At 33.9% G+C, this 18506-nt stretch overlaps 1 protein-coding gene across 1 annotated transcript in view; it reads right to left on the bottom strand.

Annotated features, from left to right (window-relative positions):
- Nucleotides 1-504: 504 nt before the first annotated feature.
- The window catches only part of LOC137239546 (chaoptin), a 707303-nt gene continuing 689301 nt past the window's right edge, over nucleotides 505-18506 (bottom strand). Inside the window, exons 7-10 of the mRNA XM_067764973.1 lie at nucleotides 16866-16976; nucleotides 13206-13435; nucleotides 10123-13163; nucleotides 505-8203 (exon numbers count right to left, since the gene is read on the bottom strand). Of these exons, the coding sequence (XP_067621074.1) occupies nucleotides 8030-8203; nucleotides 10123-13163; nucleotides 13206-13435; nucleotides 16866-16976 (3556 nt within the window). The 3' untranslated portion in view covers nucleotides 505-8029. The remainder of the gene's footprint in view (nucleotides 8204-10122; nucleotides 13164-13205; nucleotides 13436-16865; nucleotides 16977-18506) is intronic.

Below are 18506 nucleotides of genomic sequence, written 5' to 3'. Positions count from 1 at the left end.
AAAGGAACTAGAGGTTGTAGTGGGAATGGAAAGGAGAGTGTTAGTGGTTGTAAGAGTGGGTGTGGGAATAGGCAAGGGAGTAGCAGTGAAGTAAGGAGTAGGAGTGGAAGTAGGAATGAGAGTAGGAGTGAGAGTGGGAGTGTGAGTGGGTTCGTAATTCGGAGCTAGATAAATGGAATAACATATGAACAAAAATTAGAAGAAAAATTCGAGATAATAATATAGAGAGTGAGAAGGGGAAGCGAAGCTCACTTTTAAAATGATTAAATTTCGGGCAGAACAAAGTCTTTCAGATAATCTAGTTTTTAAAAAGAAATCATTATCTTGGTAATTAATTCATCATTGGGTTTCAAACCATCACCGTACGTAACACAATCTGGTGCTTTATCCAATGAGCACTGTGATTCCACATTAATTTCTCTTTCTAAGGCAGCTCACTTTTCGAAAAATAAAACAATTTTTTTTTTTAATTTTTGTATTTTCTTAGTCATTCATACTCTTTTGCTCTTTTATTCATATAGTTTTGGTCATTTTCACTTAATTTTACAACTATTTTCTTTTAATGCTTAAAAATTCGTGACACTTTCAATACAACGCCAACAGCACAAAAACATTTTTATTTATTTATGTATTTATGTATGTATGTAAAAACAATAGTGTTGTGCTGTTGGTTTGTAATGCATGAATGTATGTGTGTTTATGTAATACGATTAGTGTATTATGCTACAAATTTTCGTAATGTTTAGGTTTTTTTAAATTAATTTTTACAATGGTGTGTGAGTTTATTTTTTATTTGTATATTATAAATATTTTTCAATGATTTTTTATATATTAATAGCTAATTATTTCATTATTTTATCTATTAAAGCAAAGGATCAATATATAAATTTTGAAAACGAACCAAGGTCACACAACATACATATGAAACAAAATTTGAGAAAAATATTTTCAATTTAAAATTGGCAAAATAACTTGAAAAATAACAACTGGGGTAGGTTAAGTTAGGTTGAGGTAGCCGGTCAGTAAAGACCTAACGTAGACTGAATATGCCAACGCGTTACCAGAATTTGTTGGACGACCAAACGGAAAACTCCTAATTTAGTACGAGGACTTATGTTATAGAATAACTCCGCTCTCTTAGCAAATAACTGCTAACGAGCACAGAACGTACTCAACCGTTTCTTCCTGTAGCTCACACTGCAACCTACATCTGCTGCGATTATTGCTGTAATCGCCGCCTGAACAGAATTTGCGTTGCTTTCTGCACGGCTACAGTTTCTGCCTTGAAGACAATGCAGTGATCTGGCAGCATGTAGAATTTACTTATTTCTGGATCGACATAATAAATAGCGGATCCGACCCCCTTCTGTTAATTTGGAAACATCCGCATATGCATGTATAGTGTATTCCGCCATTTCCGCATCCTTGTGCCAACATTCCACCTCTTTTTTGGCCCCAAGATCATTTGCGAAGCTCAGGTATGGAGCCGTTGGGATGCGCACAATGATACGCAATACCAATTTTCAGGGCTCCCGTTATACTAATCACGTAGTCCAAAGTCAAAGTTATCCCAGCTTATCTTTTGCCCTGTTTTGTTGTTATTTAATATAATATTTACCCATAGCCAAAACATTTATACTTTGAAAAGTTAATATGAATGAAACGAAGCGAAATTTAAAGAAAAGTGCTGTTATTCAGCAAAAGAAAATTTTTTGTTTCCTTACATAAATGCCCTTTGTAGGGTTATACTTAAAAAAAAAAAAATAGTTATTCTCGCACAATTTTAAATTGAATTGAAAATTTTAAACTACTTAAATAATTTGTTTCTATGACAATTTCTTTTTTAGTTATAAGCGTTCCTATTGTTGACATTGTTGTTCTTTGTGATAAATGCATCAGTTGGTTTATATTTTTTTACCTTTATTCATAAGTTATTCGTTTTTAAAATCAAAATTCATCACTTCTTTTCAATTCTCAACTTTTTTTTAGTTTTTAATTTATAACTGTTTTTTGTTGTATATATTTCTTGCACAAAACTCACATTTCAAAAATGCACTGTACTTAATTTCGGCAGCATTTTTTTAAGTTATATATGTTTTATAACTTTTTTAAATTTGCATGGTGTTTTTTGTTTATTTTGTTGAGTTTCTGAATTTATTATTATGCGCCTAGATTTTTACAATTTTTTTTTTTTTATTTTTTTATACAATTTAAATAATTTTTTAATTATAATATACATTTACATATGTATATGTATATTGCGTATATACTTATACATACATAAAAATTTAACTGTCGATTTTTTTATGCTTATGTGATTTTTACAACTATGGTTGCTTAATTGTAAAAGTTTGCTGTTTATTTAATTATAATTAGTATCACGATTGTCACTTCATAAATGAAAATAGCGAAAGTTAGAAAATTAAAAACGAAAATATTAAATATATAGAAGGCAAGTGCAAAATTGTTAGTAAAAAAACAGAAAATATATATTTTTTTTTAAATTTGTTGGGTTGACCGGAATTTTACATATTAACCCATTCAATACGTATCTGTGAGCAATGTTTTATTGACAGAGTTTACATTGAACGGTTAGCCAGAAAAGGCAATTTGATTTATCACCCTGACAACCGTTATCCAAAAAGAGAAAAGAGTTTTCTCAGTGAGGAATATTTATTTCTGAATTTTTTTGGTCCTTGAAAGTGACGAATTTTTATTTTCAGATTTTTTCTTTTCGTGTGCGTTATTGCCTAGGAATTTTTTAAAACTGTTATTTTGCCACTAAAATACGTTTCGGGAATGGTAACTCGCTCTTGTTGTTTTTGTAGCGACAAATCTCTCTGCTCTGTTAGAATGCACATAATGTAAACTTAACATTAGTTTATTGTAAGAGTCTGCAAATAATTTTTGTTCTACAGATACACCGTACTATGTCCTGCTCCTTTTTTTTTGGGTCATAAAGGGGCTATTTCCAGAACCTATTTAATATCATTTCTTGCCAGTTGGTTGATAACTTTGGGATAATTTCGAAACTTTTTCACAATTCAGGGACTATTTCAGTACCATATCAGGACTGTTTTAAAATCATTAGTTCATCATCTTGACATCATTCCGCATATATTTTGAGATAATTTCTGGATTATATTAGCATCTATTTCAGCAATCATTTAGCACGGTTTGGAATAGTTCATTTATTAATACAAAAAGCTGTAGGCATGTTATTATTCTCGGATTGTCAGCAGCATTTTATCGACGTGTTAACGAGTTGTTATCCATTAAACCACTTATAGAAGAGTTATCGGTACATTATTGGTAAATTATACACTTTTAATAGGTTTATTATCGAATAGTTCCAAATGTTTTTTTTTTAAATATCGATTTACTATTGATTAGCTATCGAAATAGTATCCATATATTTGTTATTGAAAAGTTATCCATTAGTTATCGAGAACTACCTAATTGCTTTCGCAAAGTTATCGATTTGTTTTCGAAATCGATGTTTTTTCGTAAGTTTTTCGATAACAAATGGATATTTTTCGATAACAAATCGATAAACTTTCGTTGACAAACGGGCATTTTTTCGATAGAGAATCGATATTTTTTGGATAACTAATTTATATTTTTCGATAACAAATCCATAATATTTCTGTAAATAACCGATAACTTTTCCATAACATATCAATATTTTTTTCCAGAAAAATCTAAATTGTTTCAAAAAGAAATCGACGACTTTTCGATACCAAATAACGAACTATTATTTTTACGATGAGTTTTCAATATTAAGTCCATAAAACATCGATAACGTTTGCTATCGATAAATAATGTATAACTCTTCGATGGCAATCGATAGCTCGTCTATATCTCGCCTGTAGCAAACCGATAATAGACTGATAACAAATGGATAACAAACCGGTATCATAACCAACATAAATGTGTAGAGCGCCCGTGAACCGTCGATCCCAATCCGATAATTTGTCGATAACAGTTTTTTTCATTTCCTTTTCTTTCATTTCCGCTCCTTTTTGTTCTACCTTTTACTTTGCTTTCCTTCCTTTTCTATTATTTACGCATGAAAAATGCCGTATTTACCCAAGCAATTATTAATTCACAGGTTTGTTATTCGTTGTTGTTGTTGTAGCAACAACTCTTCAAGCTAACATATATGTACGTCTTAACAGAGCGTGATTCATATTTTTCGGTAATCGGTTGTTCTCGTTTACTGACCATTGTCTTTATTTTGCTTGAAAAACGGTCTGGTAACAAAGTAGCCGAAGCTCGGCTACAGTTTTCATCAAGCTTTGCCTTATTGTCGTTGCGGTCTGTAGCCGCCGTGTTCAATGTAATCCAGTATATACTTACATTTTACCGCTAATTAGAAGGCAACGAATCAACGTAGCGCTGGGATGCCACGCTTTATCTAAGAGAAATATTTCGTGTTTGAAAAAGATTTTGGCGAAATGTGTTATATTGTAAATTATAAAAAAAAATTTTATTTTTTTAAAGAGTATATGAAAAATTTTGTTCAAGAATAAAGCTTGCAACTATTCCAAAAAAAAAGAAAAGAAAACAAAAAAATATTTGGCTAAAAATCGAGAGATTCTTGGACACATATTTGTTTACCAAGAGATATATCTTAATAATGGCTAACTAGCAAGAAAAGAAGCTTATGCCCCAAACAAAGTATTTGATAAAAAAAAAAAAAAATAATTTGGTTAATGTGACCAATGTTGGTCTTTTTGAACTTAATTCAAATGAAAATTAAACAATTTTACAAAATTTGTAAATCAGTAAAAGGGCATATTCTTGGTCCATATCAGCCAAAGTGGCAAAGTTTGTAATGACTAATAAAAGGGCACTAAATAATTTTATTTTTAAATAAAACTCCTTGATATAAAACATTCCCTTATCATTTTTTTAGTTTATATATAAATTAACTTATTATATATTTAATTTATTGTGCCAGTTAAAAATCAATTTTTCGTTTGTCGTGTATAATAATAAATCAATTGCATTGGTGCTAATAAATTTACTTAAACTATATCTATAATTTTTAATATTTTTCCTAATATTTTTTTTTTATTGCGCTAAAATATAAACTAGACTAAGTAGTAAGTGTTTCATATTGTTGGCCTTTGTTTGTTGACTACAGTGTATTCATAGAAGGGTAAGAGACATTTTAGAAATCGAAGAGGAAGCATTACCGTTTTACGCACAGAAATTTTTTAAAGTGTAACAAACCACATTTTTACCGATGGCAAAGAAAATTCATAAAAATCATATCCATTATATTATTTAAATTAATTTGTAATAATATATATCGTTAGTCTTTAGTGCAAATATTTTCCAAACTTTGTGTTGTAATAGAATTAATTTAAAATTTTATTTTTTACTTCCCACCCCTAATTTGTATATATATTTGTAGATTAATTTTTGCTTATAAAATTTCTTTTTTTATTTACAGACAATATTGCTGCCATTTTGGAAACTAATATCAAGTAAGTTTCATTCAAAATTGAGAGAATTGAGATAGCGCTGATGCCAGAATTGAGCACCAAATGAGCAATGTATTTGAGTTCCCCCACACCCCAGAAATTGAGAAACAAATTTAATAGCTATCCATAAGTTGTTATTTTTCGCTTTGTGATATTATATATAAGCTGTTTTTATGTGACGTCACATTCTCACAAACAACGCGTTCGTTTCAGACAGTGTGCAATCTTGTTATAAAATTAAGAGCGTACTATAAACCTGAGTAGATTCACGACAGCGGCTACTAAGTGACATCTATCAATTTATTTTTACACATGTTTTTATGAGCGTCGTTATTTTTGGCGCAACAGAGCTGCACGACAATCAGTCACGAATGCAGCTTGGCAAGCGACGGAGAGTGGCGTCATTTTTCTTTTGCCAATAGTAGAAGTAAACAACAATTAACATGAGTTGAATCATTCTTTAGGGCGTTTTTTTTTTTTAGAAAAATAAATTTTTTTTCAAAATTTTTTGCCTCTGTTTGCTATAATTTATACTTGTAGCTGCCGCGTTCAAAGTATTCAAGAAGCCAATGCTTGGCTACGGTAGTTGTCAAGTTTTCGTTATGGTCTGTAGCCGCCGTGTTAAATGTGATCGGGCGTTATGATTTTCAATAAGAACTACGCTGACGAAAGCTTGTGACGCAGTATCTACTACCATTATTTTAGGGGTTATGCATGGACTAAGTATTACCAGGATCATTTTAAAATTTTTGCTGGATTGTTCGGAGCAAATTTTGGGATCCTTTTGAGGCTATATGTGGTAATTTTTGTATCGTATATGTAGGGCATTTCGGGGTAGAATATTATCGAGACTGTATTAGGTAATACTTGAGACTTTTTTGGGAAGATGTTAGGGAACTTTTCGGGATATTTTCACGACTATTTCGGGATTATGCCCAAACTATTTTCAAATCGTTATGAGATCATCTTGCGAACATTCCGGAGCCATTTCAAGATGATTTAGGGATTATGTTACGAACTTTTTCCAGACTATTTTGGAATCACTTAGCAGGGTTCGGAAAAATGCATGTACGATAGAAGAGTTGCTGATATATTACTGATGAATTATCGAAAGTTATAAATTTTTTATAGAAATGTAATCGGGTTTATATTGAAAAAATATCGATTTGTTATCGAAAAATAGCGATTTGTGATAGAAAAATGGACGACTTCGCGATTTGTTATTCAAGGGTCATACATTTGTTACCGATGAATTGCTGTTCACGAAAAGTTATCGATTTGTAATGTAAAATATGTCGACTTGTAATCATAACGTTATCGATTCTTTATCGAAAAATATCGCCAAAAAAGGAAATTTCTTCGATAACAATTTAATATTTTTCGATAATAAATCGCTAATTTTTCGATGACAGGGCAAAAGTTCAAGATTTTTTCGTTTTCGTTTTCGTTCAAATTTTAATTTTGTTTATACTAAATTTTATTTTTTTTTTATTTTTAATCAAAACTTTAAAAATGTACTTTGAACACATTTTGTAAAATATATCAACGATAGTTACTTGTTATCTAGAATTTTTTTTGGAAACTGACTAAAATGTTTGCATATTTTGTAAAAAAAAAATCCGCGAGCACCGTGGGTGATGGTAGCGTGCTCAGCTTACCACACGGAAGATCCCGGGTTCACGCCCCGTGAAAAGCAACATCAAAATTTTAGAAAAAAATTTTTCAAAGCGTGGTCGCCCGCATTTTTCGATAATAAATCGCTAATTTTTCGATGACAGGGCAAAAGTTCAATACATGCTGTATTATAGACAACTGAAATCATTCTTAATAGCTTTTCCATTTTAAAAAACTAAAATTTTCGGTTTCCTATTTCTTTTGTCCGCACTGAATCTACATACATCGTGCTTGTAATGCCCTTCGAATTTGATTCCTCTTCACTCTGATTTATTTATGTTTTTAGTAACACAAGTTTTATAATTATTTTGTAAAATATGTATTTAATTGTTACATAATAGTTGCTAGTAAAAATTTACTGTTTTAGGAATCAATAGCCTTAGAGTTACCTCATCCTACTTGCTTATTTTCTCACGTTTTGTTCATAATTTTATAGTTGCTTAGCTATGGCATTTTTTAAATCTTTTTTTTTCAACAATATTTACGCATGTACATTTGCTTATACTATATAAAAACTTGTCACTGCCTTTTCATTCATAAACTTAGTTTAATTTACTTATTTTCTATATTTTTACTTAATAATATCAACTTTACAGTTTTTCTAGCAATAAAGAATATATTTTTTTGTTGAGAAATTTACATTACTTTACAGTTTTAAAAACTAGAAACTTCCATTTTTTCTTACCAGTTCAATAGTTAAAGCAATAACCATTTGTCTTCTTTAAATAATTATCTCTTTTTGCTTACGTGGCAACTCTAATATCTACATATGCCGCTTTCCCTATATATTATTACACTTACGCGCAAATTCTGCTTTGCATAAACTAACGCTATGCTCACATTTGGCTCTACGAATCCAATTATCAAAGCGACATTGTAAATAACGGCAACACAATCGCCGCAAATGAGAGTAGAAAAAGACGCTCGCTTGAACTGCTTAAAGCACTCGCTTGGCATAGTAGATCTTCGGGGAAAATCTCTAGTATGGGTATGCGACGACCTGTTGTCGGATCGTGACATGTATTGGAACGTGCGCGCTATAATTATGGTAGAAAAAATAATATAGAAATTTTAATTATTATATATATTATTATTAGTGACAAGAGAAAATAAAAAGAAAAAAGGCTTACGCGCATAATGTGTGCGGGTAACGGTAACTTCATGCAGAATAAAGAAACGCAAATAAATTAAAAAAAGTAGAAAATATATAAATGTGTATACCAATTAATTTTTCAGGATTATTTGAAATTAAATTAAATAACATTTTAAAAAACGGGAAAAGAGAAATTTTTAGCGATCATTCGGATTAAAAAAATTCCAAAAAGAATGCAAATTTTGTAAACGCTTGGATTGAATATGAGTGTAAATTAAAAAAAGCAGCCATTTTTTTAGTTTTGTAAAAAAACAGGTTTAGACACTTTTTTTCAAATATGAAAATCCGTTTAGAAATGAGTCAAACTTAAAAAAAATACATTTTTTATCGTACGTTTTTTTTTAAAAATTAACGGAACTATTTTTATAACTTTGGAATTTTTTTTTCAAACTTGAACAAAACTTTTAAAATTTTTCAGGCTTACATTTTTTTTCAAGTTTGAATAGCTAATTTTTAAAATATTAATATTTAAAATTTGAAAAGTTGTGTCGAAAATTTTAAATAAGTTTGTTTTTGCAAAATTTTTAAGTCCTTATATATATACAATAATAATTATCAATTTATTAAATAATTTGAAAAAAAAAATAGAAAAAACGTGATTTTTTTAAAATCTAAAACTGGCGTTCCTTGAGCAAAATTTTTGTTTTTTAAGTTGCGAAAAAAATTAAAAGTGTTATTAAACATAAAGAATTAAAAGCTTTTGGTTTAATTTATTCTTGGATTTTTATTCATATATTATTTTTTTGTTTATTATTTTAAATTAAAAAAATTTTTTTGTGCATTATTTTATCAAATTCAAAAATTTTTTTCAAAGTTTTTTAACATTTATTTATCACATTTTTCAGAGCCCAAAATGTTTGTTTTTACTTATATAACAAGTTTTTTTTGATATGTAGTACGAGAAATAAATTTTTTTTTAGAAACTTCAAAATTTATTTTTTAGTAAAACTTTTGTTCTGTAAAAAAAATTCCAAAAAAAAGTAAAAACCTTTTGGTGTAATTAATTTTTAGATTTTTTTGTTCAAATTTTGTTTTTGTTTATACTAAATTTTATTTTTTTTTTATTTTTAATCAAAACTTTAAAAATGTACTTTGAACACATTTTGTAAAATATATCAACGATAGTTACTTGTTATCTAGAATTTTTTTTGGAAACTGACTAAAATGTTTGCATATTTTGTAAAAAAAAATCCGCGAGCGCCGTGGGTGATGGTAGCGTGCTCAGCTTACCACACGGAAGATCCCGGGTTCACGCCCCGTGAAAAGCAACATCACAATTTTAGAAAAAAATTTTTCAAAGCGTGGTCGCCCTCATCGGTTTTTAACAAGCACTCCAAGTGTATTTCTGCCATCAAAATTTTTCAGTGAAAACTCATCAGTTTTGCAGATACTGTTCGGAGTCGGCATAAAACAAGTAGGTCCCGTCCCGCCAATTTGCAGGAAAAATTAAAAAGGAACACGACGCAAATTGGAAGTGAAGCTCGGCCTAAAATATCTTCGGAGGTTATCGCGCCTTACATTTATTTTTATTTTATTTAAAACAAAAAGCACAATACTGAACTTGAAAATCTAAACTTCGTTTTGTTTTCACAATTTGCTTAGTTTTATTCAGAAATTTTAAGTTCTTTTTGAAAATTTTTAATATAAAAGATTTAAGCTCCAAAATGTTTAAAGGGAAAAACTGTCTCTGTAACACCCCAAAGTTATTTTTGTAACAAATTAACTATTTACAACTCAAAAAATCGCTAAAATTTCTAAATATTTTTTATAGTGGTTTAAATTAAAAAAAAAATATTATCTCACCTGCACCATACGTTTCATCTCATCCTTCTGTATCACTTTAATTTGCGCCGACTCACGTAACCAACGCCGCAGCCAATGTCCGAACCACACCAAACCACACTCACATTCCAGTGGATTGTGTGACGTGTCTAGCCCACCCATAATGCTGCGTGTGCCCACCGTATCCCAATAGGTCTTGTTTGGATAAAAACTGTCCGCCGCTAGCGCATTGATCTTATTGTGCGAAATATCGATGGACAACTGCGGCACCGAACGTAGCGTATAAAAAATGCCCGGCGGCAGATCGCATATTTTCGTATGCGAAATTTTTACCATCAAATTTTGATTGCGCGCCAATCCCTCAAAGGCGTCCGGTGCTATCGTTTGTACATTGCCACCATACAATTCGACCAACTGTAGTTTTGTGTTATTCAACAGCTTCGCCAAAAGCTGCGCGCCGATATTGGTCTCGAGGCAATGTATGCGTAACACTTGCAGGCCTGGTATGCGCGCGACAATTTCGCCTAAATTCTGATGTGATGTGAGATGTAGTTTTCGTAATGAGCGTAATTTACTAAAAACGGAGGGATTTGCCACTTTTACATCAAGCAAATTTAGATCTGTGAGATGACGCAACGCGCCAAGATCGTGCGCTGTAATGCGTCGCAGTGGATTATGCGCCATATCGAGTACACGCACCGAGAGCGGTAAATGTTCAGCCACATTGCTAGCGTTAACAATTTTATTATGTGACACATTCACGTGACGTAACTGACGCATTTCGTGCAGTGAGGAAAGTTCTTGCAAATGATTGCCGCTCACATCGAGATGTGAGAGGTATGGCAGACTAAGTTGAGGTAACACGTAAAGACCCATGCGTCTTATTTTTAGACGCCGCAGACGTGGCGTATGCAAGAAAACCTCTTTGAGATTTGTGGTCACAAGCGGATTCTGCGACAAATCTAAATTAGTGAGATTATTGAGGAATGTAAAAGTGTTGTCAGGCAGCACTGTTATACGATTACACGCCAAGTTGATGTCGTAAAGGAACTGTGAGTTCACAAACATGCTTGAATCGAGGTACTCGAGCGCATTTTGTGTCATTTGTATGCTGCGCAGCGTGAAGCCAACATCAGAGAAGGCGGGCACAGGCCACACGGACAGCTGATTCTCTGAAATGTCCAAGTATTCGAGACGCGTATTCATGAAAACTTCACGCGGTAGCGCGCGCAAACGATTACCGCGTAAGCGCAATATGCGTAGCTTGCGTAAATTTGAAAATTGCTCCACTTGTAGCTGTTCCAGTCCGTTATAGCAGAGGTCAAGCTCTTGTAAGCTATTTAAGCCTTGAAAACTGCGACGCCTCAAAGACGTGATGTTGTTATGCGCGAGATTGAGTATTTCGAGGAATTCCAAATCACCGAACGCATGATTCGCTAAAGCGCCAATGGCATTGTGCGCAAGATTGAGGAAGCGCAGCGCATTTGCGAGATTCGCAAAACTTTCGGGTTTGTTGATTACATTGTGACTTATATCGAGATTATAAATGTACATGTAGGAGCTGAGTTCGTCTTCAAAGTGCGCAATCTCGTTGTAGGTAACATTCAGGCGTAGCGGCGTGCTTGTGTTCGAGACGAAATGAAACATTTTCAGCGAGAGCCTGCACAGATTGTTATTCATTAAATCTAAAGCTGCGAGATTGGGCAATATAGTGAATGCGCCGTGCGAGATATTCGCCAACTGATTATAGGATAAGTCAACATAACGCAAAAATTCTAAGTTATAGAATGAATGTTTCTCTATCAACTTGAGCTTATTCGATTGCAAATTGAGCGTTTGTAGATCACCTAAACTGAAGAAAGTATTGCGCGCAATAAAATCCAAAGAGTTGTACGAGAGATCAATTTCTACTAAATGGCTGTGCACGTCAGGTAGAAAGAGTCCATGTGGTAGCTGTTTAAGCTGATTGAATGCTAAATTGATATAGCTCAGCTCACGCATATACGAGAAGGACTCATTCGAGAGCATCTTCAAATTGTTGTTGTCCAAACCAAGCCACATGACTTGCGAGAGCGGCATCAGCGCTTCAAGCGGATCTACGGACTCCAAACTGCGCGCTGGAAATACCGCAAATGAAAGCTCAAGTATTTTTAGCGTACGCGATATATTCTCAAAAACCATAGGATGATGGATGTTGATATCGTTGAAGCTCAAGCTTATTTCTTGTATTTGCTCTAAACCGTAGAATGAGCCCAAATGTAGATGAGTAATTTTGTTGTTACGCAGCAATATTGTCTGTAAGTTCGCACCCCAACCATCTAGCGCAAAAATGCCCTCCGGTATATCAGAGATGAGATTATAGCCCATATTGAGGTATGAAAGCTGTGTATAATTACGCAATGCCAGCACTGGTATCATCGTAAAATTATTCCCACTCAAACTGAGCACGCGAAGATTCTCTGTATTCCCTGGCAAATTTGTTAAATGGTGTATATTATTCGAGGCAAGATACAAATATTTGAGCTTATGCAGCGTACTTATTGCACCAGGCACCGCGCTTAGTTCATTGCGTTCTAAGTCCAAATACTCTAGCGTCTCGGTTATACCCTCAAAGGCATGTAAATGTATGCGCTCGATTGCATTGAACGCCAACACTAAATGCACAATACCAGTGCCTTTGAACACCGCCGGTGGTAGCTGTCTAATATAATTTTTCTCTAAATTGAGCGCGCGCACATGCACATCTGAGTAGTTATTTTGAAACCAATCAGATTCTAGTGTTTCAACCAAATTCATACCCAAATCAAGTTTCTCTAAGCGCATGCGCACTAAACGTAGCTCTTTCGTTTGTACGCTACGTAATAAATTGTCACGCAGCGAAACAATACGCAGTCCATGTAGGTGTTCGAAGAGTTGTTGTGGAAATATGCTGAGCAGGTTACTCGATAGATCAATTGTAACTAGTGAGCGTGGCAGGAAGTTGGGCGCTATGTGATAGATACGATTATTGGAGAGATCTAACCATAATAGCTTTTGAAGGCGACTAAATGGTTTGGTGGGCGCTATGTGATTACTCGTTTTTGATATGTGCGCCGTAGACCCACTTAATCCAGTGAGAGTATTTGATGAGCCGCTGTGCCCATTTTTTGTTGTCGCAAGTTCATCGTGACGAGTTATGGCCGCTAAACTGGAGGGATGACTGCTACCGCCGCCATTGCCGTTTTCGTGCAAAGTGAACGGCGATACTTCGGTGATGTCGTTGCCAGAGAGGTGCAGTGAACGCAGTGTGTCGAAGAGCGCTTCCCAGTTGCCTTCAAGAGATGTAATGTGATTTCTTTGAGGTGTGCGTGCGAGAGAAAAAGAGAGCGAAAATAATTATTATCTCATGTTAAAGATGAATAAAAGAAAATAAATTTTAAAAAATATCTAAAAGAAATAACCAAATTTTGTGATCAAAATATGTAATATAGAAAAGCCTGATATAAACCACGAAAGAAAAAATTGCATTACTAGTACTAAAAGACTATAAAACGAGAACTTAAGAAAAAGTAATAATTTTGGTAATGTCTTTATATCGTAAAGTTGAATATATAAAAAAAAACTAAAAAAACAAGTAAATATACGAAAAAAAGCTTGAAAAAAAGATCTACTATCAAACAGATTTATGTGAAATGCTGCACACAGATAGCCAATACCCCGAAACAATCAACTACCTATTTCTGTTTTAGAAAGGGGGGGGGGGGTCCGGAGTGCCTGGAAACAGTTACTTTTGAGTAACTTTTTAATCATTTTGTGAATCAATCGCGCCAGAATGGCTAAATAGACTTAAATGAAATCGACACAGAGATAGAAAATAGAGTAGAAGGATCAACTGGTTATATTTTTTTCAAAACGTGCAGATGGGGTCCTACACCCCTTGGAAAAACAACATTTTATTTACTTTTATCCCATATAACATTAAGGCTAGGGGCTATACCAATAGAGGTATAACAATCTAGGAAAATTTTGCAGATACCCCCGCTCCCGCTCTCTGGTATCTTAAAATTGCTATAACTCTTCGCGTATTTGTCCCAAACCAATAATAATTGTTATCTGGGACATACAGATAGAATTCTGAGGAATTTCGGAAAACTCAGCAAGTGTGTCGTGTTCTTCCCCCACCCCTTCACCTCTTTAACAGTTTTTGGAAATCGTGATTACTTTACCTTACTTCGTCCTAGACCATTTATATGTGGTTATATGAAGTGGCATTTCCGCTCTCCCTCCGTGGTATAGTAATTCTAAATTGCTCTAGCTGTATCCCTATTTATCTTATTCCAACAATATTTAGTTTCCCGGTCACTTAGACTGTATGCAAAAATGAGCTGTGTTGCAGTCACCTTCTACAACTCCCTTCCCCCAAACCGCCTTTAATGGTTTAATATATCATGACAACCCTACGCTTTTTTGTCCTAGGACAATAATTTGGTATATGAGTCATACAGAGAGAGACGACAATATAAAATTGATCCACCTTAAAGTCATTTAAACAATATATTTATTGTTATTGTCTTTATTAAAATAAAAAGGCAAAACAATTGTTTCGACACATACAGAGAGAGGTAAAAGCAGTTTTGGAAAAGAGTGCAGTGGCAGGGTCGCATCCATCACTCTCTAAGCCAATGCAACTTTTTTTAAATTGCTATAGCTCTGAATGTATTTACCTCAGCTCGATAATATTTGGTATAGGGTCACATTCATCGTAGTCTTTTAAATTTTACTCAGGTCCCTAGATTGAGGCCATACAAATTTTGGAAAAGTAAGCAGTGTCACATCCGTGACGATTTTAGGATCATTTTCTATCTATACTATTGCGTGTCTGTTTTAAAGATCATACCGGAAATTTTTCTACATTTAACAGTTTTCGGGATCATCTTCGGACCATTTTGGGATTGATTTCGGGATAATTTCGGGATATTTTGGGACTTGTTTGGTACCATTTCGGAATTGTTTCTACTATAATTGCGGATTGTTTTATGGATCGATGTCAACATTATTCAACATTATTTCGATCATTTCGATAATATTTCCGGATTATTATGAGTTTGTTTTCGATATCATTTCGAGGCAATTTCGGGATAACTTCAAGACACTCCTCATAAAAAAATTACTTACAGGATAATTTCGGACTCACCTCTAGATTAATTTCAGGTTATTTGCCGATAATTTCATGGCCTTCTCCAGTTTCATTCGAAGTCACTTTGGGGTTATTTCTGCATCACAACAGAACTATTTATTTAGGGTTTATTTTTTGACCATTTCGAAATACTTTTTGGATTGTTTCTGAAATAATTTCGTGGCCGTTTCAGGACAATTTCGGGATAACTAAGGCTCGTTCGGGATTGTTTTGGGAGCCTTAACGAAGCTATTTTAAGATTTTGTGGGACCGTTTTAGGAGCATTTCAAGACTCTTTCAGGATTGTCTGCGTATAGTATCGAGATTGTTTTACACAACAAACCGGGACCATTTCAGGGTTTTTTGGGTTTTAACTTTAGGCTGTATTTTTACCATGCGGAATGGGTCGCGGGTGTAGGCTTGTATATTCATAAATCTTTTAAATTTCAATTAAGTTTATTCCACTTTCATTAAAAATGATAACTAAAGATTTCATTTGTGTGGTCTTAACGCAAGAACTGCTTCAAAATATATATATATACAAGTAGACCCGGCAGACGTTGTTCTGCCCTAAATTTGGCCTATCTGCATACATTTTAATAAGCTTTTTCCGTCTATCTCTGCCCTCCCCCCACCCCTCTTCACCTTTTTCCGATCTTTTTATTCACTCCCCCCTCCGTCTTTTTCGCTTCATCTATCTCCATATTCGTCTCATTCTATTTCTTTCTCAGTATCCTTCTCCTTCTCTCTTTTCTCTTCTCTCACGTCCTACTCCGAGTCTCAGTCCCAGTCCTAGTCCTAATCCCGGTCCCAGTCCGTCTCTGGCCCACTTCCCGGAAAAAAAGATCGTAAATACTAATATAGGCAAATTTATATACCAAATTGCAGGTAAATCGAATAGGAAGTATGTAAATAGGTATGTGCGTATTATTAATTCATGTCTCTATTTCGGCTTCGCATGCATATTTATCAGTTTTGCCAGGTTGACGTGACTAAATCGAATATCACAATGAAAATTACTTTAGAGCTCTCAGCAACAGCTTTCATTTCATATCCATATTACCCACACATTCTAGGGGTATCCGGGTCCACGTTTTGGCCTATATTTTGAGACCCTAGTCACCAAGCGGTATAATATATTACTCTGTACTAAAGCACTCATCAACAGCTTTCATTTGATATCCATGTTATATAAACACATTCTAGGGGTACCCGGGTCCACGTTTGAAAAAAATCGACCGACGCATCTCTTCAAACGCCGGCGACCAACTAACACAAATTTTAGCTTTTCCTTTTATATACATATATAGTTTTTTATTTTTCACACTTCACTATAATATAAAAACGAAATGCAGATATTCGTTGCTTTTGAAATTCGGCTTAAAAATTGCACATGGAACAACTAAAGACTCTCCTGAATTAAAAAAAATGTCTTAGTACTTCTAAATAGCGGGCCCCCTCAGAAACCCCGGGTCCGGGCGTAATTTTTTGGTATGCGTCGTGGAACTTCTTTTCCTGAGCCCAAATACTATCGAAAAATCGATGGCGCGATATCGGTTAATAAATCGACACAGTCTAATGTATACACATATTTATTAAATTATCATACCTTTGCGCTACAAGCCTTGTCAGCGAGTGTAATTTTTGTAGCGCTTCCAGCGGTATATGCTGCATTTTGTTGCCCGATATATCCAATGTCATGAGTGAATGTGTCATTGTGCTGCAATAAAGTATGAAGGAAATTAAAAACAAATTGCAATCATTTGCATATATTACATTAAAATTATTTAATATATATTCGCCTTTAGCATTTGAAATTAAAAACTTATAATTTAAATTGATTGGTATAATACATACATATGTACATACAGATATTTGTAATTAAATTTTGAAAATTTGTTTGCTAAGTGCTCTTTATCTGACACTTGATGACACAACCAAATATTTCCAAACCTGAAATGACCTGCAAATATTGCTCACTTTTTTCTTTACCGCCATTTTCAATTTGATTAAAACTTGTAAGCAGCTAATGTGATTTAGATAATAACAAACATAAGTATACTTATCAGGGCCGTAGCGCGAGTCGCATAGGCCTCGGGGCAGAACAATAATTGGGGCCCCATTATCAAAATTGTATCCGTGTGTTTCTGCCATGAAAAGCTTCTCAGTGAAAATTCATCTGTTTGTAGGATAAACTAAAAAAAAGCACGACGCAAATTTAAAAAGAAGCTCGATATGGGTGGAAGGATATCGCGCCAAGCAATTTCTTATTAATATTTATTCATTGCAATACGATACCGGCGGCTACCGTGGTGTGATGGTAGCGTGGTCCGCCTACCACACCGTATGCGCTGGGTTTGCACCCCGGGCAAAGCAACATCAAAATTTTAGAAATAAGGTTTTTAAATAGAAGAAAATTTTTCTAAGCGGATTCGCCCCTCGGCAGTGTTTGGCAAGCGCGCCGGGTGTATTTCTGCCATGAAAAGATCTCAGTGAAAACTCATCTGCCTTGCAGATGCCGTTCGGAGTCGGCATAAAACATGTAGGTCCCGTCCGGCCAATTTGTAGGGAAAATCAAGAGGAGCACGACGCAAATTGGAAGAGAAGCTCGGCCTTAGATCTCTTCGGAGGTTATCGCGCCTTACATTTATTTATTTAATACGATACCGAGATTTTTACTATAATAAATTTTGAACATATTCATATTACAGTCTCACTTAAACTTAGCTTTGGGAAACATCAGTCTTACTAGTTTTATTACAATATCATTAGTTTTTGTACGACGTTTTAGATGAACTATAAAAGTTTTTTCTCGATTTCACAGCAGCAAATTTGTTTATCACCACATTATAATCCACTCTGCGTGCTATTTGATTTTCGATGGACAATAACGACAAATTACTCAACCTTTCTTGTGCCATCGTGCTTCGCAGATAGTTTTTAATCAATTTCAATTTTGAAAAAGTTCGCTCAGCTTTTGCAGTGATTACGGGAATGGTGAGAAACATCAGAAGAGCGATGCAAACATCTGCGTAGCTCGAAGACAACGAGGAGAATTCTAATGGAATTCTAACGTCAACTTCTAATGAGTTGATGAGAATTTTGAAGTGATGCGCAATTAAGTTCAATTATTTAAAATCAGCGGAATTTTCATTGTTTCATTATATCAAATACTTTTATTTGGTTATAAGCTTATGTATTAAGAATGAACATATTTCAAAGACTTTTTCCATTATACTAAATTAAAACC

The sequence above is a fragment of the Eurosta solidaginis genome, chromosome 2, assembly GCF_040869045.1.
Source record: "Eurosta solidaginis isolate ZX-2024a chromosome 2, ASM4086904v1, whole genome shotgun sequence".
NCBI lineage: Eukaryota > Metazoa > Arthropoda > Insecta > Diptera > Tephritidae > Eurosta > Eurosta solidaginis.
This window is presented reverse-complemented; position numbering and strand designations above follow the sequence as displayed.